This window comes from Carcharodon carcharias, chromosome 19 (assembly GCF_017639515.1).
Source record: "Carcharodon carcharias isolate sCarCar2 chromosome 19, sCarCar2.pri, whole genome shotgun sequence".
In the NCBI taxonomy this organism is placed as follows: Eukaryota; Metazoa; Chordata; class Chondrichthyes; order Lamniformes; family Lamnidae; genus Carcharodon; species Carcharodon carcharias.
Genome location: NC_054485.1, coordinates 88,959,543 through 88,973,323, shown reverse-complemented (window position 1 = coordinate 88,973,323; position 13,781 = coordinate 88,959,543). Strand labels below are relative to the sequence as shown.

Below are 13,781 nucleotides of genomic sequence, written 5' to 3'. Positions count from 1 at the left end.
GGAGAGAATTTCAAAGCTGGTGGTCTTCTCATTGAATCTTCCCTCAATCTTCTTTGCTCTCAAGGATGTGTTTCAGTTTAGGAACGGTTTTTGACAGATTAAATAAAAAGAAACTGTTACTGATGGCAGTCAGGTCACTTGCCAGATTTAAGGCAATCATCAAAAGAGTCGGAGGAGAGATAAGGCGAAAAAGTTTTTATGCAGCAAGTTGCTAAGATCTGGAGTCCACTGCCTGAAAGGCTGATCCAATTGGGACATTCCAAAAGGGAAATGGATAAGGGAGAAACTTTCAAGGTTATGGGGAAAAGAGCAGGGGAGTGCAATTAATTAGAATGCTCTTTCCAAGAGCTGTCTCAGGCATGAGGGGCTGAATGGCCGCCTCTTGTGCTGAACCATTCTATGCTGCAATTCAGAGTTCCTATCGTGTCCAGCCTTTTCCTCCTCCTTTACGGACTTGGTAGTCTGTCGCAGCAAGAGCTTTCCAACGGGATCCGTGGTTGGTAACTGGAGGTGCTCATGCAATTACGCAAATTTAGCCAAGACATTCACTGTCATCCTCTTAACATGGGCTGATTTCTCTGGTCTATTTCAGGATTCTGCCGATCCCCGCCGGTGATGATTGCTGGAGGCCGAGTGTTCGTTTTGCCGTGTGTGCAACAGATTGAGAGGTAACATCCCAGGGAGGATGATAACTGAGTGGGGGCAGTGGGTCAGACACTGTCCCTTCCCCTTCTGGGACTGGATGAGAGCAGCGGGTCAGACATTTAGCTGACTGACTAAGTGGGAAGGGAACCAGCCACATTTCCATTCTCCCATAACATAATTTTGTCAGCAGTCTGATCTCTCTCTGGAACTGTTGTGGCTTCTAACCTGTTCTCTGTCTGTCTCTTTCTCCATCTTTCTCTCTCTCTCACACACTTTGTCTCTCTCTCTCTCTCTCTCTAGGATTTCCCTGAGCACTCTGACACTGAATGTGAAAAGCGAGAAAGTGTACACGCGTCATGGTGTCCCTATCTCCGTCACAGGAATTGCACAGGTATAGTTCTGGTTGGATTGCTTTTCAGCCTAGCATTAAAAGGCAGATTATTGGAGCTGCCTCATTCTGCTCCCCACTCACACCCCACCCCATCTCGACCTCATTAAAATGGATCAGCCTCAATGACTGGTCAACTAGGAATGTCTTCAACAGGAGGGCTGTTGTTTTTACAAATCGTGTGTGTATATTAAAGATATTAAATCAAATTGTTTTGGCTCTGTTCTTCTGAAGGTGCTAATTCTCACTCGTAATCCACATGAGCAAACACCGATTACTTTCTGTTACTTCACACCAGTAACAAATCTCTGCTGCCAGCCCAGACTGTGCATGTTAACAATCTGGTTCAGTTTGCCCCATTGGTGAGAGGCTCAGCAGATAACTCTTCCCAAATGTGTCAACAAATGACCAGTTTTTTTTTTAGCAGTGTTGGTGGAAGGATATATATTTTGGCCAGGGCACAGTAGTGAAAGTTCAGCTCTAATGCCTAATAGTGGCCATGGGATATTATTTATCTACCCAAGGAGGCAGACAGAGCCTCGATTTAATGTCCTGTCTGACAGTGCAGCAATCCCTCAGCCTGGACATTGCGCGTGTCAGCCTTACGAACGTATGAATTAGGAGCAGGAGTTGGCCACTTGGCCCCTCGAGCCTGCTCCACCATTCAATAAGATCATGGCTGATTTGATTGTAACCTCAACTTCACATCCACCTACCTCCAATAACCTTTCACCTGCTTGTTTATCAAGAATCTGTCTAGCTCTGCCTTAAAAATATTGAAAGACTCTGCTTCCCCTGCCTTTTGAGGAAAGGAGTCCCAAAGACTCGCTACCCTCTGCAAGAAAAAAATTCTCATCTGTCTTAAATGGGTGACCCCTTATTTTTAAACAGTGACCTCTAGTTCTAGATTCTCCCATAACAGGAAAAATCCTCTCCACATCCACCCTGTCAAGACCCCTCAGGATCTTATATGTTTCAATCAAGTTGCGTTTTACTCTTCTAAATTCCAGTGGATACAAGCCTAGTTTGTCCAACCTTTCCTCATAAGACAACCCACCCATTCCAGGTATTAGTCTGGTAAACCTTCTGTGAACTGTCTGACTTGATTTTTGTACTCAAGCCTTTAACGTGGGATTTGAATCCAGAACCTTCTGACTCGGAGGAGTTCACTGCCAGCTGCACACTGCAACCAGAGCCTGTGTTGGCGATGAACAGATTTGATTTGCCAAAGACCCTGCCTCCTGAGGATTCTCTCTCTGCCTTCATCCTCTGTTAATGCATTCTCCTGACTGCTTTGAAGACTGAATTAAGATCCATATATGAAGCCTCAACAGTGCATTAGGAACTACTCAGCAGCAATTAAAATAAAAATCAGCCCTGGGCTGCATTACTGTGTTTCCTGCACTGCCTGTTAACTGTCCTCATTTTAAACTGCACCTGTATGAATCAGTGTGGGTATCAAACCCCCACATCAAGCCCCCACATCCTGTTCTGAATCAGGCCGTCTGAGGTAGCAGTAGAAAATGTCAGATGTTCTCAAAGTCAAGATGGATCAAAGCCTTTCAGGGAATTCCAGTGGAAAAAACACCTTTCCGGTCGTCATTTCTTGTTTAGTACAGAATTCTAGAGGATCAAAACCCGCTTTGTTACTCCCGCTTTTCAGTATTCCGACTTGCTCTTCCCCATGCAGCCAGGACTCCTTTTGAGCTTCACTGAACAGTCATTGAGTTTGTGATGCAGGCAGCCCTGACGAATACCTAATTTAGTTTGCGATAAATGTTTGGATCAGTGTATACATATCAGTAATACAGAATCAGTAATACATATCCAAACAAGACCAGAATCTGTGGTGTTTTAATGATATCACAGGATGGAATCCATAATTAATACCAGTTGATGGGGTGTTTGGACAATACGGCTGGGAGGATTTTAGAGGCATTGGAAGTCAGAAAATTGGCAAAGTATTCAGCTTGGCTCAGGAATTCTGCATAGTACGAGTGCATGGAAAAGGATGTGATCCATTGGAAGCTGTACAGGAGGAGCATTTGGGAGAGTATAATCTGTTGGAGTCTGTCCATTAGGAGTGATTGAGAAGCTATTGAGATCTGTACAGTGGGAATGAATGAGAATAAATTTGATCCACTTGAAGCTGTACAGGAAAAGCAATTGGGAGTTAGTATCATCTGTTGGAGTCTCGATAGTGGGAATGATTAAGTGTTTTGAACCTTTGGGGATCTGTATAGTGGAAGTTATTTGGAAAAGAATTTCATCCATTGGATTGTGTAAAGTGGGAGCTATTGGGATTTAGTACAATCTGCTGAAATTTGTACAAATGGAATGCATAGGCGGCAGGGATTTGACCCTTTGGAACCTGTTCCCTAGAAGTGAGTGGAAAAGGGTTTCATTCATTCTTTAAGGATAAGAGCACCTGAACTCTAGTATGGTGAGAGTCAATGTGAAGAGGTTTGATCCACTAAGATTGTGTAGAATTGCCTTGTTCTATCAGGATTAACCCTTCTGCCTATCTCTTGTTTACAGCTAAATGCTTCACTCTGGGGAACATTTCTGCTGGATCTTTCTGTTTAATTTTTTGTTCTATGGAGCTGATTCCTGTTTGGTTTGAGCTTCCCCTTCCCCTGAGTGATCTCCTCTTCTTACAGGTGAAGATTCAGGGGCAGAATAAAGAGATGCTGGCTGCTGCCTGCCAGATGTTCCTGGGAAAATCAGAGATGGAAATCGGGCAGATTGCACTGGAGACACTGGAGGGTCACCAGAGAGCCATCATGGCTCACATGACTGTGGAGGTAGGATTGATCCCCGAATTCTCTCCTGTTCACAACCTTGACCTCGGGGACCCTCCTCCTTTTGCCTGGGATTCTCCACTTGTTAAAAAGTTCTTGGGTGAATAAAAACATCAAGCATGAATTCGACAACCCGGCCTGGGGCCAGGCATCAAGCCAGCCTCACTTGTGGCACACTGGGTGAGGGAGTGCGGTCTTTCAATAGTCAATGAGACTATTTGCCATCTTATTTTTCTCACTTGCCATTCTTGCTTCCGTTCTCTTCCCAGGAGATCTATAAAGACCGGAAGAAGTTTTCTGAGCAGGTGTTTAAAGTGGCTTCCTCCGACCTAGTCAACATGGGCATTGGGGTGGTCAGTTATACCCTGAAGGACATCCACGATGACCAGGTAGGGCTGGAGGGTAAGATCCTCTGCTAGTTAGTGCCCTTTAATACAATCCAGTGCATCTTCGCTGTGATCTACCCCTCACTCATAATGCTGTCTCTCCAGTGTATATTCACAGTGATATGCCCCTCACCTTTAATACTCTCTCCAGTATATTGGCACTGAGATATACCCCTCACCTTTACTACTCTCTCCAGTATATTGGCACTGTGATATTCCCCTCATCTTTAATACTCTCTCCAGTATATGGTACTGTGATATGCCCCTCATCTTTAATACTCTCTCTAGTATATTGGTACTGTGATATTCCCCTCACCTTTAATACTCTCTCCAGTATATGGTACTGTGATATGCCCCTCATCTTTAATACTCTCTCTAGTATATTGGTACTGTGATATGCCCCTCACCTTTAATACTCTCTCCAGTATTTTGACACTGCGATATACCCCTCACCTTTAATATTCTCTCCAGTGTATATTTGCTGCGATACACCTCTCACCTTTAATACTCTCTCCAGTATATTGACACTGTGATGAACTCCTTGTCCTTAATTTATTGGTTGCACTGCAGAGTGTTAAGTGCAGTGACAACACAGTGGTAACTTATTCGAGCAGTGTGCAGAGGGATTGCCCCCTCACCCCCATGTCTGTGAAGTGATGCGTTTTACATCTCAAGTGCTCTCTGAAGTCCTTGGACTCTTTGTTGTCACAGTATCGGACTTGCTGTTCCAATTGCGTTTCCTATCTCCACAGGGTTACCTGCACTCGCTGGGGAAATCCCGTACAGCACAGGTGCAGCGTGATGCCCGGATCGGAGAGGCCGAGGCCAAGCGAGACTCTGGCATTAAGGTACCTGATTTGCAGTAGAGGTGGTGGTGGGGGCCTGAGGGATGAGCTCAGCTTTTGATTTGCCTTCCAGTAGTGGTAGATGTGGATCAGGATTGATTGAGCGATGCCCATAATCAGTGGGATTTCTGTTCAAAGATTTTTTGGTAAATTTTGTGCCCATTTGAGGCTTGGAAGTTGAACATTTTGATACAGAGTAAAGCTCCCTCTACACTGCCCTGATCAACCACTCCCAGGGCAGGTACAGCACGGGTTAGATACAGAGTAAAGCTCCCTCCATGCTGCCCTGATCAAACATTCCCAGGTCAGGTACAGCAGGGAGTTAGGTACAGAGTAAAGCTCCCTCTATACTGCCCTGGGAGTGTTTGATGGGACAGGTACAGCACGGGGTTAGGTAAGATTAAGCTCCCTCTACATTATCCCATTGAGCGCCCCAGGACAGGTACAGCACGGGCTTTAGGTACAGAGTAAAGCTCCCACTACACTACACTGCCCCATCAAACACTCCCACGGCAGGTACAGCACGGGGTTAGATACAGAGTAAAGCTCCCTCTACACTGTCCCATCAAACACTCCCAGAGCAGGTACAGCATGGGTTAGGTACAGAGTCAAGCTCCCTCTACACCACCCTCAGAGCAGGTCCAGCACAGGGTTAGATACAGAGTGAAGCTCCCTTCAGTGTTATCTAACAGTGCACATAAATTCCAATCTCAGAAGGAAGTTGTTTATGACCCCATTTGATATTTTACACGTCCAGCCCCAAGTTGTGTTCTTTCCTGTGGTCAGAGAACAATTTCACTGAGCTGGATAGAGGAGGAGCTCCATGTTCTTCAGTGACACTCCCTAAAACTCTGAGTCAAATCATTTATATTTCAGATAATGTCTTTCACCAGCTGGAATTTCCCAAACACTTTGCAGCCAGTGAAGGACATCTGGTTACTGTTGTAGTGCAGGGAATTGTGGTGGGCAATTTCTCCGGAGCAAGATCCCACAATGGGGGTGGTGGCAGCAAGAGAATTGTTTGCAATCGAACGGAAGCTGCACTGTCAGGCAAGTACACTGCAAGGCTGACCATGGGGTATAATGCTCGTGGCCTGTATCGAGCCCTGTGTGTCTTCGCTGCTTTTTAAATTTTTTTAATGGGATGTGGGGGTTGCTAGCTAGGCCAGCACTTATTGCCCATCCCTAATACCGCTTGAGAAGGTGGCAGTGAACTGCCACCTTGAACCGCTGCGTGTTGGTACACACTGAAACTCTTTAGTTTTAGTAATGAAACTGACCTCTCACCTTTGAACCCTCCACCGGACAGGAAGCCAAGGCCCAGCAGCAGAAGGTCTCGGCGCAATACGTGAATGAGATCGAGGTGGCCAAAGCGCAGCGTGATTATGAGCTGAAGAAAGCCGTCTACGACACGGAGGTGAACACGAAGAAGGCTACTTCTGACCTGGCCTATCAACTGCAGGTCAGTGAGGTCGGGGTGGTGGGGGTCAAACAGGCTTGGCCTACCAGCTGCAGTCATTGAGGTTAGAGGGTCAAGCAGGCCTGGCCTACCAACTGCACATCAGTGTGTTCAGCAGCGGGGGTGGCGCAGGCAGGCCTAGCTTACCATTTGCAGGTCAGGGGGCAGGTATCACACAGGTTTGGACTACCAATTGTGTGTCAGGCGGTAGAGGTAAAGTAGGCTTGGTCTACCAGCTGCAGGTGAGTGATGTCAGGGGTCAGGTAGGGCTGGCCTACCAACACCAAGTCAGTGAGCTCAGGGTCAGGCAAACCTAGCCTACCAACTACAGATCAGTGAAGTTAGGGTGACAGGTCAATCAGGCTTGGTCTACCAACTGCAGGTTAGTGAGGTCAGGGGTCAGGTATCTTGGCAGGCTTGGTCTGTCAACTGCAGGTCAGGGAGCAGGTGTCAGGCAGACTTGGATTGCCAACTGCAGGTCAGTGAGGCCAGTGGTGGGAGGGTGAGGGGGTGAGTCAGGGGACAGGTGTTAGAATAATAGAGCCTAGAGGTAAGAAGGGCAAGGATGAGGGTGTCAGCAGCAGACAAGCTGAGACAATGGATGGAGATGGGGGAAGGGGTGGGGTTGGTGGGGGAGGTAGGTCAGCAGCATTGGCAGAGGAGGCCAGAGTTAACCCTGTTCCCCTCATCATGCACCGCAGGTCGCCAAGACCAAGCAGCAGATTGAGGAGGAGAAAATGCAGGTCCAGGTGGTGGAACGGACCCAGCAGATCCAGGTCCAGGAGCAGGAAATCCTCCGGAGGGAGAAGGAGCTGGAGGCCAAGGTCAAGAAGCCAGCCGAGGCAGAGCGTTACCGTCTGGAGAAACTGGCTGAAGCCGAGAGGTACAAGTGACCAATTTGAGATCGGTAGGAACTGAGGAGAGCGGGAGGGGGAATCAGACAAGGGTGAAAGGTCCTTGGCTGATTGACACAGGGAGACTTGAGTAATCTCAGTAATGGGGATGGGGTGAGTTCCTACTTTTTCAGAAGCAGTCTCTGGTGATCGAGGATGACTTGCTTCCACTCCATTTTAATGAGTTCTAAAATGGCTGCTAAATCCAATGCATGAACTGTAGCCTCTGCCACACATGGGGCAGGTGGTGCTGGAAGGGTTGGGGAGATGGGTTGTCTGGAGGTTTGTGCACTCCCTCTGATGCCTTGACTTCACCTCTGCACGTTCCTGATAAAGGCTTTCGATGTGTATGGCGCCTTCCCAAATGAGCCTTCTCCACTTTGGTCGGTCACAAGCCAGGGTCTCCTGTGAGTCAGTGGGGATGTTTGATCTCTTCAGGGATGCTTCGAGGGTGTTGCTAAAATATTTCTGCTGTCCTCTGGGAGCCTCCTTCTGTGACTGAGCTCCAAGTAGAACAATTGCTTCAGGAGTCTGGTGTCATGCATATGAATGACATGTCCCACCCAGCAGAACTGATTTTGAGTGATTAGTGCCTCAATGCTTGAATGACTGCTGTTGGGATGAATTGCACTGATGGCTAAAGATGGCAGTGAGAAGCTCTGGGTGACCAGGTACAAGATAAAAGTAACAGTGTGGATAGCTGTAGGACTTCTGATGGCGAATGATTGTGTCACTGGGGGCACGGGAAACCAAGAGATATTCGCACGCTTTCCAGTGTGGGGGCGGAGGAGATACAGGAGGTGAAATCTCTCTCTTTTTCCCTCCCCCTCTTCCTTGTGTCCATGGATGGTGCAAAGTGCAGAGACATGCAGGAAAGACAGTAGAATGAGTCAGGGAGCCACCTCCTAATGGTCCAGGGCACCAGTGGTGGGGTGGGGCATGAAACTTACCTGCTGCTCTTCAAATAGTGACATGGGATCTTATTTGCATTCACCTGAGAGGACAGACTTGACCTTGGTTTAAAGTCCCATCTGGGTTAAAGTACTTCTGATGGTGCAGCCTTATCTCAGCGCTACACTGGAGTGTCAGCTTCGATATTTGTGTCACATCTCCAGAGTGGGGACTTGAGCCAAGACATCAATAGGACGAAATGGTGCCTTCGCATCAGGTCCTGCCCTCAGTGTGGCATGAGATCTCTTGGTCCTGTTTTATCTGCCATTTCTCTCTCTTCCCTCAAGGGAATTCTCTTTTCACCTTCTTTCTGTTTTGTCTCCTTTCTTTCTAGGTTGAAGCTCATCATGGAGGCCGAAGCAGAGGCCGAATCCATACGAGTGAGTAATGTCCTTCTCCATATTGTACTGAGCCTTGCTCAGGCACCATGTGGAGACTGCTTTCAGATTGGATGGACTGGGCTTGTGTTCCCTCAGTGAAGAAATATCTTGGGGGGGAAGAGCAGAGGGCAGTGGGATTAATTAGATAGCTTTTTCAAAGAGCCAGCACAGGCAGAATGGGCCAAATGGCCTCCTTCAATGTTGTTTGATAATACAACTCCAATTGTGGTATTTAGAATGAGATTTGTCTTTGCACAGGGGGGCAGTGAAAATCTGGAATTTTCTCCCCTCCTTCAAAATGGGAGGAGAGAGTGCCGTAGCAGTAATGTCTCAAGGGCTAAAGTAAAAGCAAAATACTGTGGATGCTGCAGATCTGAAATGGAAACAAAATCCTGGAAAAACTCAGCCAGTCTGCTGGAATCTATGGAAAGAGAAACAGTGTTAATATTTTGAGTCCAATATGGCTCTGAAGAAGAGTCATATCAGACTTGAAGCATTAACTCTGCTTCTCTCTCCACAGATCCTGCCAGACCTGCTGAGTTTTTACAGTGCTTTTTGTTTTTATTTGTCTCAAGGGCAATTAGAGATGGACATTAAATGCTGGTGTAGCCAGCAACGTGCACACCTTGTGAAATGGGAAAAAAAATGTCACTGGATTCGTAATTCAGAGGCCCCAGGCTTATGCTCTGGGGACATGGGTTCAAGCCCCACCATGGAAGCTGGTGGAATTTAAATTTAGTTAATAAAATCTGGAACTGAAAGCTAGCCTCAGTAATGTAAAAATTTATCTGGTTCACTCATGCCTTTTGGGGAAGGAAATCTGCCATCCTTACTTGGTCTGGCCTGCATGTGACTTCAGATCCACAGCAATGTGGTTGACTGACTGCTTCTCTGAAATGGCCTAACAAACCACTCAGTTCAAGGGCAATTAGGCTTTTCCAGCAAAGGCCACTTACCCATGAAAGAATAAATAAAAAAAGTAATATTGGATGCTGGGGTAAATTTTCCAGTTTAAAATTAGCAGATTTTTATTGGGTAAGGTTATTGGGGAGTATTGCTTAAAAGGTGGGAAAATGGAATTAAGATACAGACCAACCATGATTGAAAGGTTGGGGGGGGGGGGCGGGGGGAACGGTCACAAGTTCATTGATGGTGGGTAGTTCTGATTGTTTCTGAATCTGCATACTGTGATCTGTTTCCTCCATAGGTGAAGGGAGAGGCTGAGGCCTTCGCTATTCACGCCAAGGCCATAGCTGAGGCTGAGCAAATGACCAAGAAAGCCGAAGCTTTCAACGAGTACAAGGATGCTGCCATGGTCGACATGGTGCTGAATAAACTGCCCGAAGTGAGTGCTCTAGACCACAAAATGTTGCTGGACTTGTAGCTGCGGACTTGCGTCAAGCCTGAAGCTGTTGTCTGGAGAAGATCATGTCTAAAATATTCTATCAGTCCCACCTCCCAGCACCCTCCCACCCAATCTGATCTTAGCAAAGCTATTGAGAGTGCAGAAAAGATTTCTGAGAATGGTTCCGGGGTGAGGGACTTCCCATGAGATTGCGAAAACTGGAGCTGTTCTCCTTGGAGAAGAGAAGGTTGAGGGGGTTAGTGCGGGGGCGGGTGGCAGGGGCATTTACTGGAGGTGTTCAAAATCAAGAGGGGCCTAGACAGAATAGATGGAGAGAAACTGACGGGTTGAGAACCATAGGACATAGATTCAAGGTGATTATACTCAGCAACTGGTTAGGATCTGGAATGCACTGTCCGAGAGTGCGGTGTAGGCAGATTCGATCGTGGCTCTTTCAAAAGGGAATTGGATAAGCACCTTGAGGGGGGACAAAAAATTGCAGCTTGCAGGGAAAGTTTGGGACTAGTTGAGTTGTTCTTCCAGAGAGCCAGTGTGGACACGATGGGCCGAATGGCCTCTTTATGTGCTGTAACAGTTATATTCTCCTGGATGACACTTGCTGTCGTGTCCAGGAAATTAATCTTCAATTCCCCAGGCTAGTTTTGGGGAGTTGACAATCGCCTATTTGCACCCCACAGCATGATGTCTCGCTCTCTCTCTCTCTCTCTCTCTTACCCCAGCATAATTTTTCTCTCGCTCTGTCACCACCTACAATCCCATCTCCTCCTCCTCCCTTCATCATTACCATCCTGAATGCTGATTGAATAATATGTTTGTGTGGCATGTGTGATCTGGGCAACTGGGCAATAAGTATATTGAAGCTGTTATTGGAATAGGCATGCACGTTCTCTGAAGCACTCATTTCACTTGCTGTTGTTTTTTTTCTCGAAGGTAGCAGCTGAGATTAGCCAGCCGTTCACCAAGGTTAAGAAGATCACCATGGTCAGCAGCGGGAATGGAGAAGTGGGAGCGTCCAAACTGAGTGGTGAGATATTGGACATCATGACCAGGCTCCCGGAGACCGTCGAGAAGCTCACTGGAGTCAGCATTGTCCAGGTGAGGTCAGGAACATGACTGGAAAAAGCCAGGAAAAAACACTGTCCTTTCCCACCGCCACTGGGACTGGGTGGGATAGTGGGTTCAGACACTGTCCTTTCCCCCCTCTGGGAATGGGTGAGGCAGTGGGTTCAGACCACTGTCCTTTTCCCCCCTCTGGGATTGGGTGAGGCAGTGAGTTCAGACACTGTCCTTTCCCCCTGTGGGACTGGGTGAGGCAGTCATTTGTGTCTCATGGATTTAGCTGTCTGACAGCAGCTTGTGATTACGAGTTTTGTGGAAGAAAGTGACAACATTTAAACTCCAAATTCTCTCTCCTCTTGTCTCTCCCCACATCTTGTTCTGTATGTAGGCACCCACAAGACCCATGCGGATGTCCTAAACTGATGAAGCGAGCGAGTGAGAGTGAATGGAAGGGACGCCGAGCGTCGTCGTCCAAAGCAAGCGCAACCTGAGTGCAGGGTTGTGGGGGTGGGTCCGCTTCTGCATGTATATTCGTCTGTGTCTTTCTCATCTAACCTTATACTCTGCTCAGTGTTGTCCTATCGATAAATCTTAATAGAAGGAGATGTGACAGATCTGGACAGTCATCCCTGTAGGTCATTGCAATCCAGCTTTATTTTTCTGAATCGTGTATCTGCTTTGAAAAGTCCGACCTGTTCTACCTTGTGCATTTTATCGTTTTTTTTCTGGTCAGTCTTTTTGAGCCGCAATGAAGTCAAACGTTTCCATACTTCGTAACTGGAGTCTTTCTATCGGGATTATGAGAGTAAGTCAGGGAAGGGGGAGCCATGTTCTTAGCTTCAGACACTGCAAACTGCCAGCATGGTTTTAATTCTGGTGAAGATGGAGGTTTTTTTTTAAAGAGGCAGTCCCTTACAGAAAACATTCTTGCCTCTGACCAAACCCAAATTTTAGCTAGTTATGTCACTCACTTTGGGATTTTATTTCCTTTGTCAGGGCACTTTACCATGGTCCTCTAAAAATTCACTTCGGCTGTTTTCAGCATAAATCTAGTTTTTGAAAAAGTATATATATTTCAACCCAATTTAATGACTGTTAAAATAGCTCAAAAATTACTGTTAAAGGACGTTGAGGCCCCTGTTGTCTTTTGAAATATGTTGTGTATATATATATAATGCCGAGTCACCTTGTTGCCTAATCCTTCTTGGTGGAGCGTTTAGAGACTCTGGAGGTTACTGACAATTCAAAAAAAAAACTGTCCAGCTGCTCTGACAAGATGAAATAAAATAGCTCATCTGTCTTGTGTCTGCTTCTGTTACTTATTCACTTGGGGTGGAGGGTAAGGTGAACTAGTAGCTCTTCCTTATGTTCTGAATTTCTGCCCTCCCACAGCCCCGGGAGTCACTGGCGCATGGTTAGATGATAGATTTTACAGAAACTGGGCTAGAGAGGGTTAAAGGATAATTTGATTGAGGTTTTTAGGATCTTGAAAGGAATTGGGAGGGAAATAGGAAAAAGATCTTGTTCCACTGTTGGGAAAAGTGTAGGGCAAGGGGACATAGGAACAGGAGGAGGCCATTTATCACCCTCCTGAGCCTGGGCCGTTATTCGGTAAGATTGTGGTGGATCTGTGATCTAACTCCATATACCCCATCTTCCTCTTCATATCCCTTAATGGCTCAGGTTAACAGGAATCTGTCAATCTCAATTTTTAAAAAAATAGTTATTGATCCAGCACCAAATGCCATTTGTGAAAGAGTTCCAAAATATCTACTGCCTGTTTCTATGTACGACTGTTCCCTTACTTCACCCCTGAAAGGCCTCTGGATAATCCTTAGGCTATGTCCTCTAGTCCTCGATTAACTGGCAGAAATAGTTCATCTCCATCTATCTACCAGTTTCACTCAAGACCTTGAAAACTTTCAAATCGACCTTTATCTTATAAATTCTAGGGAAGACCACCCTGTTGTGTGCAATCTCTCCTCATAATTTAACCAGTCGGAGTCCAGGGATCATTCTGGTAAATATATGCTGCATTACCTCCAAGGTCAATTTATCTTTCCTAAGATGCGGCGCACAGAATTGCTCAGTCTTCCAGATATGGTCTAACCAGGGTTTTGTGAAGCTCAGGTGTGACTTTTACCCCCTTGGATTCTAGTCCTCAAGATATAAAGCCTAGCTTTCCATTAGCTTTTTTGAGTTTTTTTTGCACCTGTCCATGATATTTTAATGATCTGTGTATATGAACCCCCCCCCAAGTCTCTTTGATCTTCCACTGTTTCTAGATCTTCACCGTTCAAAAAGTACCCTGAGCTATCTCTTTTTTAAGGTTTAAAACCATTGACTCTATTTGAATCCATTTGCCACAGCGGGGACTGAATAGCTTCCTCCTGTTCCTACGTTCCATCATTTTGTGTGTGTATGTTGGGTGGGATCTTGAACTTTGGGAGGCATCATGTCCAAGACTGCTTCTCAGGAACTCATAGGATGTTCTCACACACATGTTCATTTCCCAGCTGGATCAGGGACTGTAGTCACTTGGATGACTTTCTTTCCCCTTCATTGATGTCCTTCACCCAGGTTTGTTGAGACCTCACCTATTCAACCC

General features: G+C 46.4%; 1 protein-coding gene across 5 annotated transcripts in view; it reads left to right on the top strand.

Annotated features, from left to right (window-relative positions):
- Nucleotides 1-12,472, top strand: part of LOC121291363 (flotillin-1-like) — a 28,292-nt gene extending 15,820 nt beyond the window's left edge. For 2 of the 5 annotated variants that reach the window (XM_041212433.1, XM_041212434.1), the window contains exons 3-13: nucleotides 593-668; nucleotides 946-1,036; nucleotides 3,694-3,837; nucleotides 4,104-4,223; nucleotides 4,973-5,068; nucleotides 6,375-6,527; nucleotides 7,226-7,407; nucleotides 8,703-8,748; nucleotides 9,956-10,093; nucleotides 11,045-11,209; nucleotides 11,562-12,472. In XM_041212433.1, the coding sequence (XP_041068367.1) occupies nucleotides 593-668; nucleotides 946-1,036; nucleotides 3,694-3,837; nucleotides 4,104-4,223; nucleotides 4,973-5,068; nucleotides 6,375-6,527; nucleotides 7,226-7,407; nucleotides 8,703-8,748; nucleotides 9,956-10,093; nucleotides 11,045-11,209; nucleotides 11,562-11,591 (1,241 nt within the window). In that variant the 3' untranslated portion in view covers nucleotides 11,592-12,472. The remainder of the gene's footprint in view (nucleotides 1-592; nucleotides 669-945; nucleotides 1,037-3,693; nucleotides 3,838-4,103; nucleotides 4,224-4,972; nucleotides 5,069-6,374; nucleotides 6,528-7,225; nucleotides 7,408-8,702; nucleotides 8,749-9,955; nucleotides 10,094-11,044; nucleotides 11,210-11,561) is intronic. The other 3 variants (XM_041212435.1, XM_041212436.1, XM_041212437.1) reach the window with 2 other exon arrangements.
- The last annotated feature ends 1,309 nt before the right edge of the window (nucleotides 12,473-13,781 follow it).